This window comes from Myotis davidii, unplaced genomic scaffold (genome assembly GCF_000327345.1).
Source record: "Myotis davidii unplaced genomic scaffold, ASM32734v1 scaffold71, whole genome shotgun sequence".
NCBI lineage: Eukaryota > Metazoa > Chordata > Mammalia > Chiroptera > Vespertilionidae > Myotis > Myotis davidii.
Genome location: NW_006283588.1, coordinates 546,814 through 559,889, shown reverse-complemented (window position 1 = coordinate 559,889; position 13,076 = coordinate 546,814). Strand labels below are relative to the sequence as shown.

The following is a 13,076-nucleotide window of genomic DNA, read 5'->3' as shown; positions in this document are numbered from 1 at the left end:
AGGAATCTTTGAAAACCATATCTGCACACTCTTCTTCCACAAACTGCCACCGAGAATCAAGAGGCTCTGCTTCAGCATGAAAACTAACTCGTGTGCCAGGCACTGGGAAGGCAAGGATGCTCTCTGGCTTTCCTGGGGACTGTGGGGCCTGAGCTAGGCAGCGGCTTCGATCAGACTCATATCCCATGACCACTTAGGCAAGGATCAGACTTGTATCCCATAACCACTGAGGCAAGGATCAGACTCGTATCCCATAACCACTGAGGCAAGAATCAGACTCATATCCCATGACCACTTAGGCAAGGATCAGACTTGTATCCCATAACCACTGAGGCAAGGACCAGACTCATATCCCGTGACCACTGAGGCAAGGAGTGCTGGGTAATAGGAGGAGGTGTGGCTTCAAGGACCAGCGTGTGGGCTGGTTCGTTTTTCTGTATTTCTTAGATGCTAGTGTTCGTCACCCAACAATCCCTGAATAAAGTGCAAAATAATCAAGAGGATGGCGTTGCAGAAGCACACTCCCCAACCAGCCACTTCCCAGCCGATGGCAACAACTGTACCTGCAAAGACCTCTCAGGTGTGTGGGCTCACGGCCCACCTGCACTGTGCACTTTGCCTGTATAGCGGGGCATTACATAGGCATCTTGTGCTTTTCGTAGGCGGGGAAAAAAGTACTGCCTACTTCCGTAGCAGGCACACCACCTTCCGACCTGAGGCACCCTTCGGAACGCACAGGTCCTTGAGACTGCTCTCCAGATGTGGAACCGGAGCAGGTGAGAAGACCACAACTCCCTCTGATAGCCCCTGGGTACCCCAGGGCCACGGGGCGCCTCAGCAATTGATGATCTTAGGGCGATCCTGAAATAGATGCCGGCAGGTGGCCCTTCTCAATGAAACTGGCTTCTCCACCACGAGTCACGCGGTAGCTGTCTCCTATGGGATCGGGCCATCCCTAAAGACCCACCCAGACTCTGTCATTTTCTCGACTCTTATGTGGGGAGCCACCTCCTAAACACAGCAGCTAGAGCCTTACTATTTGCAGCAGCTGCCACACTCTGTGTTTAGAAGAGCCAAGAAGAAGAGGGAACACACGTGCCCCCACACCTAAAATAGTTTCAGAATTCACAGGCAAACCACTGGTTCAGAAAATTGTGCCTAAAATCATCCTGAAAACCTTGGGCCAACAGCCCATATTCCTAGGACTCAGCTCCAACGGTACATGAGACTGATTCGAATACAGGCACACCTTGAAAGACTGGGGGTTTTGTTCCAGACCACCGCAATAAAGCGAGACGTGCAATGGAGCGAGTCATGATCTTTTTGCTGGTGGGGAGAGGGGAAGGTCTGGCCTTCCCTTTGTAAAAATTAAAGTAAAAAAAAAAAAAAGAGTGGATCATCTGCAAAGCCCAATAAAGTGAAACACAGTAGAATGAGGTATGTCTCCATGTCCTGGTTTTATGCTGGCATTAGATCACTCCGTTTCCAAATTCTGGCTTACAATCAGGGTAAAAAAGGGGTGAAAATGGAAAATACTTTTCTGAGAAGTCTGCCTACATCATAGTTATATCAGGGTAGGCTTTTTTTTAATGACTTTGCATGCTAATTGGGCCAGAGAGCTCCAAATCCCAGTTTCTAAGTTTTCCTCCCATTTTCCAATTCTGCATGTAAAGCCAGGGGCTGACTACAGAGAACACCCCCGCATCTTTAGGGAAGAGAGAGTGTTTCCTGTGGGAAACTACCCATCGCCCATGGTGCACTGGGTGGGATCTTAAAGGAATTTAGGGGGAGGTACACCAGTTCGTGCCATTATAGTTAGAGAGAAGAGACATGAGGACTTCAATGGTCAGGAAAAGCAGCTTAACCCCTTTGCAGAAATGCAGGCCAAAAGTTCAAACCCAGTAGGGCTGTGAGGCTTTCCTTATTGCAGGGTCCTTCTCTTGCTGGCTTTTAATAGGCACTTTCATTGTTCTCTGCAGACAAAATGAGAGCTGAGCTTAAGGAGGAAGTGGTCAGTCCAGTTTCAAGCCAAATGAATGAACACGGTTGGGCTTCCTCAGGGCACAGCGCTGCCTTCTTGCAGCAGCTGGGCCAGAGCAAGTGTGGAGGCAAAGGACAGAGTCCCAGCGAAGAGTCCCCAAGCTCCAAACCCGCGCTCTTGTGGCTGACTCTCCTCCAACTTGCAGGAAGGTAAAGCAAACAGAACTTTCTTTTGCTCAAAAACTTGCACTATTGCTTTTTTTTTTTTTTTTTAAATGAGGATCATACATTGTATAGCTGGAAATGGCTGCATAGATTTATCCATTCATCAGTCAGCGTTTGCTGAGCGTCTATTCAATGGAAGGCACAGGGAACAAAGCAGATGGAGAAGATCTCGCTGTGCCCTGAAGCTCCTTCAAGCCCCTCAGGTTCAAGGTGAGAAAACCACAGCCATCTGTGTAGGCACCTTGCCAGTTTCACACAGGAAGCAGCAGTCTTGCAGGATTCTGCCAAACTCCTTTCCCCCACCCCCAGAAGATGCGAGGGGATGGGGCCAGGGAATGTTCTAGCCTCACATGTAATTTTTTCCTCCAGAGGAAAATTGTGCAACCTCTTGTTTGGTCCCACAGTCTGAATAGTCTCGACTCTGAACATAAAAAAAAAAAAAAAGGCAACAAAGCATTCCTTTAAAAGGAATCCTTGCTTTTTCAAGAAGGTAGACGTGGTCTGAAAATGGAAGCATGATATTAGCATTTTACAACTGGGTGGGAAATGTGGCATTTGTGAGGAGCCTCTCCGGACCACTTAGTCATCCCAAGAAACAATAATCAAGACATGAATGCAATTTACATGCAAAAGAGACACACTGTCTCAGTTTGGAAAAAGGGCTCGGGGAAAACATGCCATGCCTACAGCCCAGTGCGCCTCGGGAGTCACGATCTTTCCATCCCTGTTAGAACACAACCACTAAGTGTTTTCTTCCAAATTAACAGTAAAATTAAAAGCTAGCTCAGAGCCCTTTTCCATGCTGCTGCTGAAAGTATAAATTGACATTTTTAAAGGATAATGTGGTAACATCTATTTAAAACGCATATATATTTTGACACATCAATTCCAAGAATTTATCTTACATATACGTCCATGAAATTATTTCACTGTATATCACAGGATCTTACTGTAGACTTGTAATGAAAATAAACTAAACACGCATTGATAAGGAAAGGGTTTATTTAACTGATTCATACCATGAAACACTAGGCAGCATTAAAAAAAGCGAGGTAGATCTAGAGGCTGTGATTTAAAAGACACCAGGATATATTAAGAACAAAAATGCATAGAAATAAAAAAAATGCATAGAAATAAGGTTTATAATATTTAAAACATGGGAAAACATTAAAACATGATACAGAAAAGTATGTTCAAGGTGGGGGTGGGAGCTGCGATGGGGGTGTCTGGACACTGACTTTTCATTTCATACCTTTCCCCATTGTTTTACTTTTTACCATAGACCTGTCCTGACTTTATTGAAATAATTATATATATTTAAAATGCAGTTTGAATGGAAATAGTTTAAACCAGCAGTTCTCAACCTGTGGGTCGCGACCCCTTTGGGGGTCAAATGACCCTTTCACAGGGGTCGCCTAAGACCGTCGGAAAACACATATATAATTACATATTGTTTTTGTGATTATTCACTATGCTTTAATTATGTTCAATCTGTAACAGTGAAATTGGGGGTCACCACAACATGAGGAACTGTATTAAAGGGTCGCGACATTAGGAAGGTTGAGAACTACTGGTTTAAACAAAGATGAAGCTCGGGCCACAATCTTAAACACGAGTATTATTTCCTTTGGGGTATCTTCTTCATCCTTCGGTGACTGATCTCCCAGCACAGAACCCATCAATTTAGGATCCAGTGCTTTAACAAGTCTGGTTAATGGTCTGAAAACACACTATTTGTAGCTAGAGAGTTTTAGATGCCCTTTTCAAGGCCACCTTTATTTTTTTTTATTTTAAAGTGAATATATATTTTTTAAAAATTTATAATTCTTTATTGTTTGAAGTACTACATATGTCTCCTTTTCCCCCCATTGTCAAGACTGCCTTTAAAAAAATATTATTTCTGTCCAGCCAGCAGTTAAGTGCCAACCCAGGAACCAAGGGGTCACCGGTTGGATTCCCAGTCAGTGCACATGTCTAGGTAACGGGCTCGATCCCCAGTAGGAGGCATGCAGGAGCCAGCTGATCAATGATTCTCTCTCGTCCTTGCTGTTTCTATCTCTCCTTCTCACTTGGACCTCTGAAATCAATAAAAATATTATTAAATTTTTTAAAATAGTATTATTAAAAAAATACTATTTCTTCCCAGATTGTAGCTTGAGTGGGGAGCAAAGGCTCAGTGAAGGTCAGGCTGCCACTTGTTCTGACTGATGTCTGATCTTCGTGGACTCGCTGCCTCTCCTCCTGACAGGTCCTCCCACTCTCCCCGCCACCATCCTGGCTTGATTTCCCCTGTAGCACCTACTGCCGCGTGACACACTGGCTACTTCACTCCTTTATCTTCCTCACTGTCCACCTCTCCCCACTAGAATGTGAGCTCCATGAAAGAAGGGCTGGACATTTTTTTTGGGAGGGTGTGGGGGGGTTGTCACTGCTATATCTTCAACATCTGGAATTACACCCAGTACACAGTTTACATTCAAGAAATATCTATCAAATTAATGATTGAATTAATATATATATTTTAAAAACCTACCTGGCATTATTATTGAGAACAACAAGCTGACTACTGTCAAGACATTTAATTAACATTCTGTATCTTTGGGCTGCTAGCTATCAAAATACGAATACTGACACTGCCCTGGTACAAAGCTTCATGCGATTTATAACTAACTGTGTTCACTGTATAATTAGACCTCTTATCTAGTGTTCGTGCCTACAGTTTCAGTTCAATGAAGTACTCTCTAATCTCCTGGACTATGGGAACCTGATCCATAGATGCTTGTTAAACTGACGAACTGAACTTTGTTATCCTAAACCAGAAAGGACATCATCTTAACAGCACATAAGGTTTGCATATTTAAAAGTAACCATTTGGCTCTAGCTGGTTTGGCTCTAGCTGGTTTGGCTCAATGGGTAGAGCATCAGCCTGAGGACTGAAGGGTCCCAGGTTTGATTCTGATCAAAAGCACATGCCCAGGTTGTGGGCTCAATCCCCAGCGGGGGGCATGCAGGAGGCAGCCAATCAATGATTCTTTCTCATCATTGATGTTTCTCTCTCTCTCTCTCTCCCTCTCCCTTCCTCTCTGAAATCGATAAAAATACATTTAAAAAAATAAATAAAAGGAACCATTTGAAGCACAGGCGTCTTCTGAAGACCATTTCACTTAGCCGATCCCTTCTCCTCACCCACCCAGCACTCACTGCCAATGAGCTTCCCGGGCAGCAGTCACAGATCTGTCCTGACACGCGCCCTCTGCCCCTCCCATACCAGCTTAAACAACTGCTTAAACGGATTCTTCCTTCTACTGAGTTGACTCACTGTTCAACAGAACTGCCCACATGGACAAATGGGGTAGCAGATGTGCTTTGAGGAGCATGAAATGCGATACAAGCGGAAAGACATAAAGTTAATATTGATACAAAAATATCTGTAAACATATTTAGACAGACTTGTTTAAAAAATGGGACCAAGTTATTGATTACAATTGTTTGCTTTTCTTATAAAGTTTAAAACTTTTTTTTGTCACAAAGCCTGAATAGGAGAAATCTAACTTTTAACCTTGAATCCTGACGCGCTCCCAAGGAGTTTACACAAGCTGCTACGATTATATGGCCTGGAATGGCTTCGTGCTGACCTCACTCTGGCCAGCCTGGACTGTGGGTGTGAAGTCAATGCATCGCTTTCATTAGTGAATTCCTACTGTCAGAATAAGTATAGAGTCTAACTGTATATTATGTCAAAATACCATATTAGAAGTAGACGCTACACTCTGGTTTCAAGGATCTTCCGCTTGAACTAATTCTGCCTCTTCTATTCTGAGCCACTCTCTCAGCTTCAGCACCAGGTGACAAATAGTAACAGGAGGCACGAAGGGTGATATTCTGGATACGCAGTAAAAGTGAGTAAAGACTCATGGGACTGAAAGGTAACTAGTCAATAACAGCCATAAAGCAAGCGGCCTTGGTTAGTGATGAGAAGCTGAATGAAGGGTTTCTCGCATTTCATGACCAGCAGTTCTATATATTCGCTGGATCGATGTGTAACTCTCTCTCTCCCTCTCCCTTCAGAGAGAGAGAGAATATGAGAGAGAGAGAGAGAGAGAATATGAATGAGAATGAATGACACAGTGCCCCTTTAGTCTCTTGCTAGTTTCAAAGCATGGTTCTGGCGACAGAGCCATACACAGGAGCAGTAGGAAGAAATAGTTTGTTCTAAGGATACTTTCTTGTGGATCTGGGAATCCAAATTCTGAAATGCATTTCCATTGAATAACTGGATCACGACAGTGGAATAATCATAAAAATGTAATCATTTTAATTCAAAAACGTCCAGGTTAGGTGTCATCTTTATACTCATCGACCCCCAGAGGCTCCCTTCTTCCTACCTCCACAATCGGTTTCTAGAGCCTTGGACAACCAGCCTCTGCTTCCCACCAACCTCACGTCCTTTCCCCCGCCTGTTCCACGGAAGTGTGGCAGGCTGGTCTCACCCTCTCCCCTGAGCCTTTGTTCCTCTTTAGTGTCTCCTTAGCCTGCAAAGCCCGTTCCCCCTCAATTCTTGCCACACTTCAGACATGAGCTCAAGTCCCATCTTCTCAAAAAGTCTTCTCCGAACCCTCCATCAGCTCTCATTGACTTCTCCTTCCAGAAGCCTTTACAAGCACTCATGTTCTGGGCAGCCCAATTTCCTAGCTTATTCCATCCATGTGTCATGTGTTGCTGTTTTTTTTTGTTTGTTTGTTTGTTAATCCTCAACCAAGGATATCTTTCCATTGATTTTTAGAGAGAGTGGAAGGGAGGGGGAGAGATAGAGAGAGAAACACCGATGTGAGAGAGACACATCGACTGGTTGCCTCCTGCATGCGCCCCAACAGTGGATTGAGCCTGCAACTGAGATACGTGCCCTTGACCAGAATCAAACCCACAACCCTTCAGTCCGAAGGCTGATGCTATATCTACTGAGCCAAACCGGCTAGGGCAGTATCACGTGTTTTTAACCTTATCTTCCTACACAGACCTTAGGAGCTCTGAGAACAAACACATGATTTGCTGGTTCTGAGAAGCAAAGAGCTGAAGCCATTAAGTCCAGCTCTCATCACCACCAGCTGGCAGGTGGCCGATGAGGGCCCCACCATAGAATTGGTCACATCCCAAGAGAGCGGGGCAGGGCAGGCCAGCACAGGGACTCATGGTTCAAGGGCCCGACCCAGCCCCCTGTGGAATAATCTGCCTTGTGGAATGTTTGCACAATGGGATGGGAAAAGGAAAAAGATAGAAGCCCAGGAAAATCTGCAGAAAAAGAAAATCCTCTTTGGTCACATCCCATTCGAATCAAGGCTGAGATATTTCCTGTTTTTAAGCTAGAGCTATCAGAAGTTTCCCATCAGAACACACCACAGACTGACTTACAACATATGTGTTTGCCTTAGTGGTACTCGTCTTTTAGATAGAAAAATGTTGGTGACAGTAACTTTTCAATGGGACTCTCTACTCTGACAACGCCTACTGAGAAGTAATACTTCCACAGGAGTGCGAGGGGAAGTCATGTAGGCACATGTCGAAACCTAACATGCTACAACCAAGTCCAGGAGAAACGCAGGAGAGGACACACACAAAAAGTGTTGAAAAGGGTGAGAGGTTTTAATACTGCCCATCACAACGACAGAAAAACAAGAGTTCCTTTTCAGGAACATACCCAATCAGGACATACCCACATATTATGCCTTAGAGCTTTATCCAGAAAGTGGAATGGATGGTGGCCTAATGAAGCCTGCATACTTTTAATTCAATAGACATTTATGTAAACACCTGCTGTGTCCAAGTGTGTGCATGGGAACACATGTGAGTGCATGCATGCACACAAGAGAGCACCAGGCAGGGGGAGGGAGAGAGAAAGAGTGAGAGGAACACAGAGGGTTGCCAAGAAAGAGCAAACTGTGGTTGGCATGTACCCAACCCTGAGAACTAATCCCAAGGACAGAAATGGAGAGCAGACCTACACATAGGTGGCTCATTACCCAAGGAATGAGGAATCTTTCAACATGCTTTCAACTCTGTCTCCTCCCACCTTGTTGCCAGGCGATACATTGTGTAGAATTGGAGAGTGCGGTATGGGATGAGGCACCTTGCCATACATTCACTAGGGAATTAAAGTCAACTACTCATTGGTAGAGTCTACTTCATGGAGAAAGCAGGGCCCAGAAAGTAGGTCTAGCTCAGTGCTGGGGCTGACTGGCAGACCCTGAGCAACGGATGAATAGATTACTCTGACACACGTTTCTGTGAAAGAGAGGCTAAGGGGCTGTTTTGCTTTAGAAGCAAAAAGCCTCCTTCACCTGCCTCCTTAGGCTTTTATTGTCACAACAGCTTGAACTAAAATTACCCTCTAGATACAATTAGCAGGGTAAGCACCCTTGAGAAAGCACATGCATCTGTAGTGTCTTTCAAACCAGGACATTTTGAAATCTAGATGTAAAAATTCTAGTAAAACACCAAGGAAGGGTTGGGGGGTGGACTCAGATTTGTTTGGAAAAGTCAAGGCAGGGGCTGCCGCCTTCGGCAAGGTCCCCCAGAGGCCTCCGACCTTGCAGACTTTCTAACCAAGTTCCCTGCTTCCCCATAGCTCAGCCCTTCCACATTCTGGCAGTTAACCTGGGCCTGGCCTTACAGACTCAGGAGAATCTAAGCCTCCCTCTCAAGGTCAAGTCTGTTACCTCCATCGCTGCCGGTCCTGGAGTCCGAGGCCAGGCTGTCCGTGGAGCCCGTGGTGAAGCTGACGTGGACGCTCCTGAAGGATGGGCTGAGGCTCTCTGCGGAGCCCTGGCTCACTTTTTCCAAGTCAGAGCTGCTCTTGTTCATTTTTAAAAGGTGCCTGAAGATTTTGGAGGAAACAATGAAAGTGATTAATTTAGCTTCAAGTAAAAAACCAGGTCAATTGACCATGAACGCACTATGCTCTCTCTCTTGAAACCTGACCTATGCCAGCAAGTTTTGAAAAAAATGATTTGGGGAAGAGAGAACAGGGGCTCTTTTGAAACCGTATGCACATACATGGCAGGAGATTTCTTGGGTGTGGTTAGGAGAGGTGAGTCTATTAAATTTAGACAAATGCCAAAACCATGATTTGGGAGCAACTGCCTTCATATTCTGGCCTTGTTTTCTAACACATGTATGTCATCGATTATATCCTGTGCAACAACTCTACAAAGAAAAATAGAATATTATCATACAAGCCAATGTATAGAGATATGCAGAGACTGGATAGCTTCTGCAAGATCACAAAACAAGTGAATTGCAAATCAAGACTAAAACACAGGATTTCTTTTTTGCCTGATGCTCTCTTGACATAGCTTCAAAGAGTCTAGGTTGTTCCTTGGAATTAAGAGAAACTTCATTTAAATTTTAACCAGACTTCTAGTGCAATGCCTAGACCCGTGGTCGGCAAACTGCGGCTTGCAAGCCACATGAGGCTCTTTGGCCCCTTGAGTGTGGCTCTTCCTAAGCCTTAGGAGTACCCTAATTAAGTTAATAACAATGTACCTACCTATGTAGTTTAAGTTTAAAAAATTTGGCTCTCAAAAGAAATTTCAATCGTTGTACTGTTGATATTTGGCTCTGTTGACTAATGAGTTTGCCGACCACTGGCCTAGACAGAACCATGTTAACATAACCCTTATTCCAGAATTAAGGAACAAATCTTCCCTTAGGCTTCCTATGAAATCTTTTTGCTGCATTTCTAAGACAACATTACCAACATATCAGGGACAGGAATACCAAGTTCAAGAACAAAGGACTTCGCCTTGGAGAAAACAGTTCCATTATTAGGTAGGGTGTTTAGTTTATTGATTCCTCCTTTCCTCTTTCCAAGGGCTACATGAATATTCACTCTGACCTGACATTTTCACCACAGAGTGAGACAGAGTACAATCAATCCAGGTCCTTCCCTGCGGGTGGTAACCCAGATTTGTCTGAACTGATATTTCCTGATGACATTCTTGCTCCCCCGACAGCAGATCTATACCTCAATATCTGCTGTAGGAAATATACAATGCAGGATTGATTTGGCATCAGAACTGCCTTGTTTAATGCATGTGACCTTACAGTCAAGAATGTATTGATTGTTCTTTGGCTCAGCATGGCCAGGCCCTGTGTTGCTCTTCACAGTCACTGGAATCCTTTGTTCATTAACAGAAAAGTTTAGAGAAAGTCTGCTACCATGAAAAGTGCTTTCTAGAAACATCTCTCTCTCCATCTTCAACCCTGAGAACCACCATGAAACATATTTTTAAAGCTGTTAAATAGAAGTGTGACATTGATGGCAATATTATGATTAATAGTATTTTTGTATTTCAACTAGTAGCCCTGCGCACAAATCTGTGCACCACTAGCTCACTGCTGCCCTCCTGTAGCTCTCTGCCCACTGCCCCGCCCTCCTGTAACTGCCCTCTGCCCCCGCTTTCCTCCCTCACAGCTTGCTGCCCTACCCCCTCCTGTAGCTCTCTGCCACCTGCTTGAAGCTTGCTGCCCCACCCTCCTACTGATCCGTGATCCGATCATTACGCGGTCAGTCCTTACGTAACGACCATTTGCATATTACATCTTTATTATATAGGATGCCACTGTAGGAACCTTGGAAATATCAAATCCTTAGGAAGGGCTATGGTAAAATACAGTCATAGGGGTTTCATACAATATTTTTATCCTCATCGGATCCATCATAATGGCTTCTCAGATGAAGCCAAAATAAGAAGGTATGAATAGCAACAACTCCCTGGCATAGGAGAGGAACCAACTTTATGGCAGCCCAACTACTCCGCCTCCTCCAGAGTGGTCTCTGCTGTCTCTTGGGTCTTCAGGCCCAGAAAATTGCCAAGAAAGAAATTCCAGCACCATAGCTGCTGAGCTGACATAGCCCCCATTCCACAAACTTAAGGAAAACACTCAATGACATCTATATAAATAGATAAAACTAAAAAACACACATACATACACAATTATTTAAAGTAACAGCAATCATTGAAAGAAAAGAGGGAACTCAATGAGGGAACTCCACAGGGTGGAATCCGTGTCTGCATTTATAATAAGCTCCCAGGGGAGGCACTACATAATATGCTTCAACACCAAGTGCATGCCTCCTGGGAGTGTTGGTCAATATTCTTTATCAGGTTAAGGAAGTGTGCCGGGAGCCGGTCCATCCTTGCTGTTTCAAGGGAGCTGGCATATATGGCATACTGTTCCTAATATATTTGCTCACCTTCTTGGCACTATATGTTTTAACCAAGGTCACCTCTCCAAGAAAGGTTGTTTCCCCAGGTAGAGATTTTCCCCTGAAGTTAGGGAGGGAATAAAACCCCTTCACTAAGTGCCAGGCGGGTGGCTACAGAACCTGGCGACTGAACCTGGCTGGAGAACCTAGCGAGAGAACATGGCTACAGAACCTGGCTGGAGAACCTGGATAATGTGGCTGGAGAACCTAGCAAGAGAACATGGACACAGAACTTGGCTGGAGATTGTGGCTAGAGATCCTGGCAAGGCTGCTGATCAACTGAACACTGTCTCCGTGTCATTCCTTCTTCACCGACTCCGTCCACACCTTTGGGGACCCCTGGACCTGCTGGGGCTGGACCCCGGCAGAAGTGTTTCTATCCAGGTTTTTGAAGGTTTCATATTCTTAAGTCATTTATAGTTATTGAACTTGATCAAATGATTGTTCTACATCTATGCAAAAATCATTGTTTCCCTCCTTTATTCTGTTCATGTGATGAGTCACATTAATAACTCGCACACTTTGCATACACTTAATTTACTACACATGGCTGGGTTCAGTTTGACTAATATTTAACTGAAGATTTTTACGTTTACATTCAAATGTGAGTTTAGCCCACACTTTTTCTTTCTTGTACTCTTCTTGTCTAGTTTTGGTATAAAGGTTAAATCAGAGTTATAAAATGAATTGGGTAACTTTTTCTCTTTTCAATGATATTATGTAGTTTATATAAAATAGAAATTATGTATTTCTTGAAAGAAAGAATGCTGTAACTCCAATGTCCATCATAAAGAAATGGTTATGTTGTGGTATAATCTTATAATGGAATCTTTTATAGCATTAAAAAATAAATGTACTCAATTTTAATGTACCAATATGAAAACTATTCTTAAAATGAATATTACAAGAAGCTTTCAAAAGACTCAAGTAAAGTATACTAGTGGTATTAAGTAGGTATACCATTTATATACATTTTTAAAACGTTATATATTTTTTCTATGTCACATATATGCAATAAAGTGGAAATAATACTCAAACTTCAACTTAGTGATTACTCTGGGTAGCAAGGAGAAAATGAAATGGAAATTAGGTAAGGAGGGATTTTTCTACCGTACCTGTAATATTTTATCTTAAAAATCTAATATAATGGTAAAATGTTAATACTTGAAAAATCTTAGGGAGATACATGAAGTTCTGTTAAATGATTTTTTGAACTTTATTGTATGCTTGAAGTATTGGATAAACTGAAAATGAACACTTCTAGAAGCAACAAAAATCACTAGGGCCCAAATGAGCCCAGGGATGGCCACTCTGTTGACCTGCTGGTGAGCCTCCGAAGGAACATTGGGATGACCCAGTGGATTTCCATGAGGCTCCCCAGCGGGACAGGCAAGCTCAGTGAGGGCTGGCCCATCACAGAACAGCCTCGTGGGTAAAAAAGGTTATTTCTCAGACCTGATAACTCTTCTGAGACTCTGGGAGTTAGTTCTTCTGCATGGAGTCTCTGTGAGGGAAAAGTCAGTTTTGCAGACCCACCAAGTGAATGCAGACAAAATCAGAGTGTTCCTATGATTGCAGGATGAATTCTCTGCAGACTGTGTGTGTG

The 13,076-nt window shown here is 43.7% G+C and overlaps 1 protein-coding gene across 1 annotated transcript in view; it reads right to left on the bottom strand.

Moving 5' to 3' along the window:
- LOC102769055 (tyrosine-protein kinase SgK223) overlaps nt 1-13,076 on the bottom strand; it is a 49,460-nt gene that overhangs the window by 12,411 nt on the left and 23,973 nt on the right. Inside the window, exon 4 of the mRNA XM_006753795.2 lies at nt 8,919-9,076. Coding sequence (XP_006753858.2) covers nt 8,919-9,076 — 158 coding nt within the window. The remainder of the gene's footprint in view (nt 1-8,918; nt 9,077-13,076) is intronic.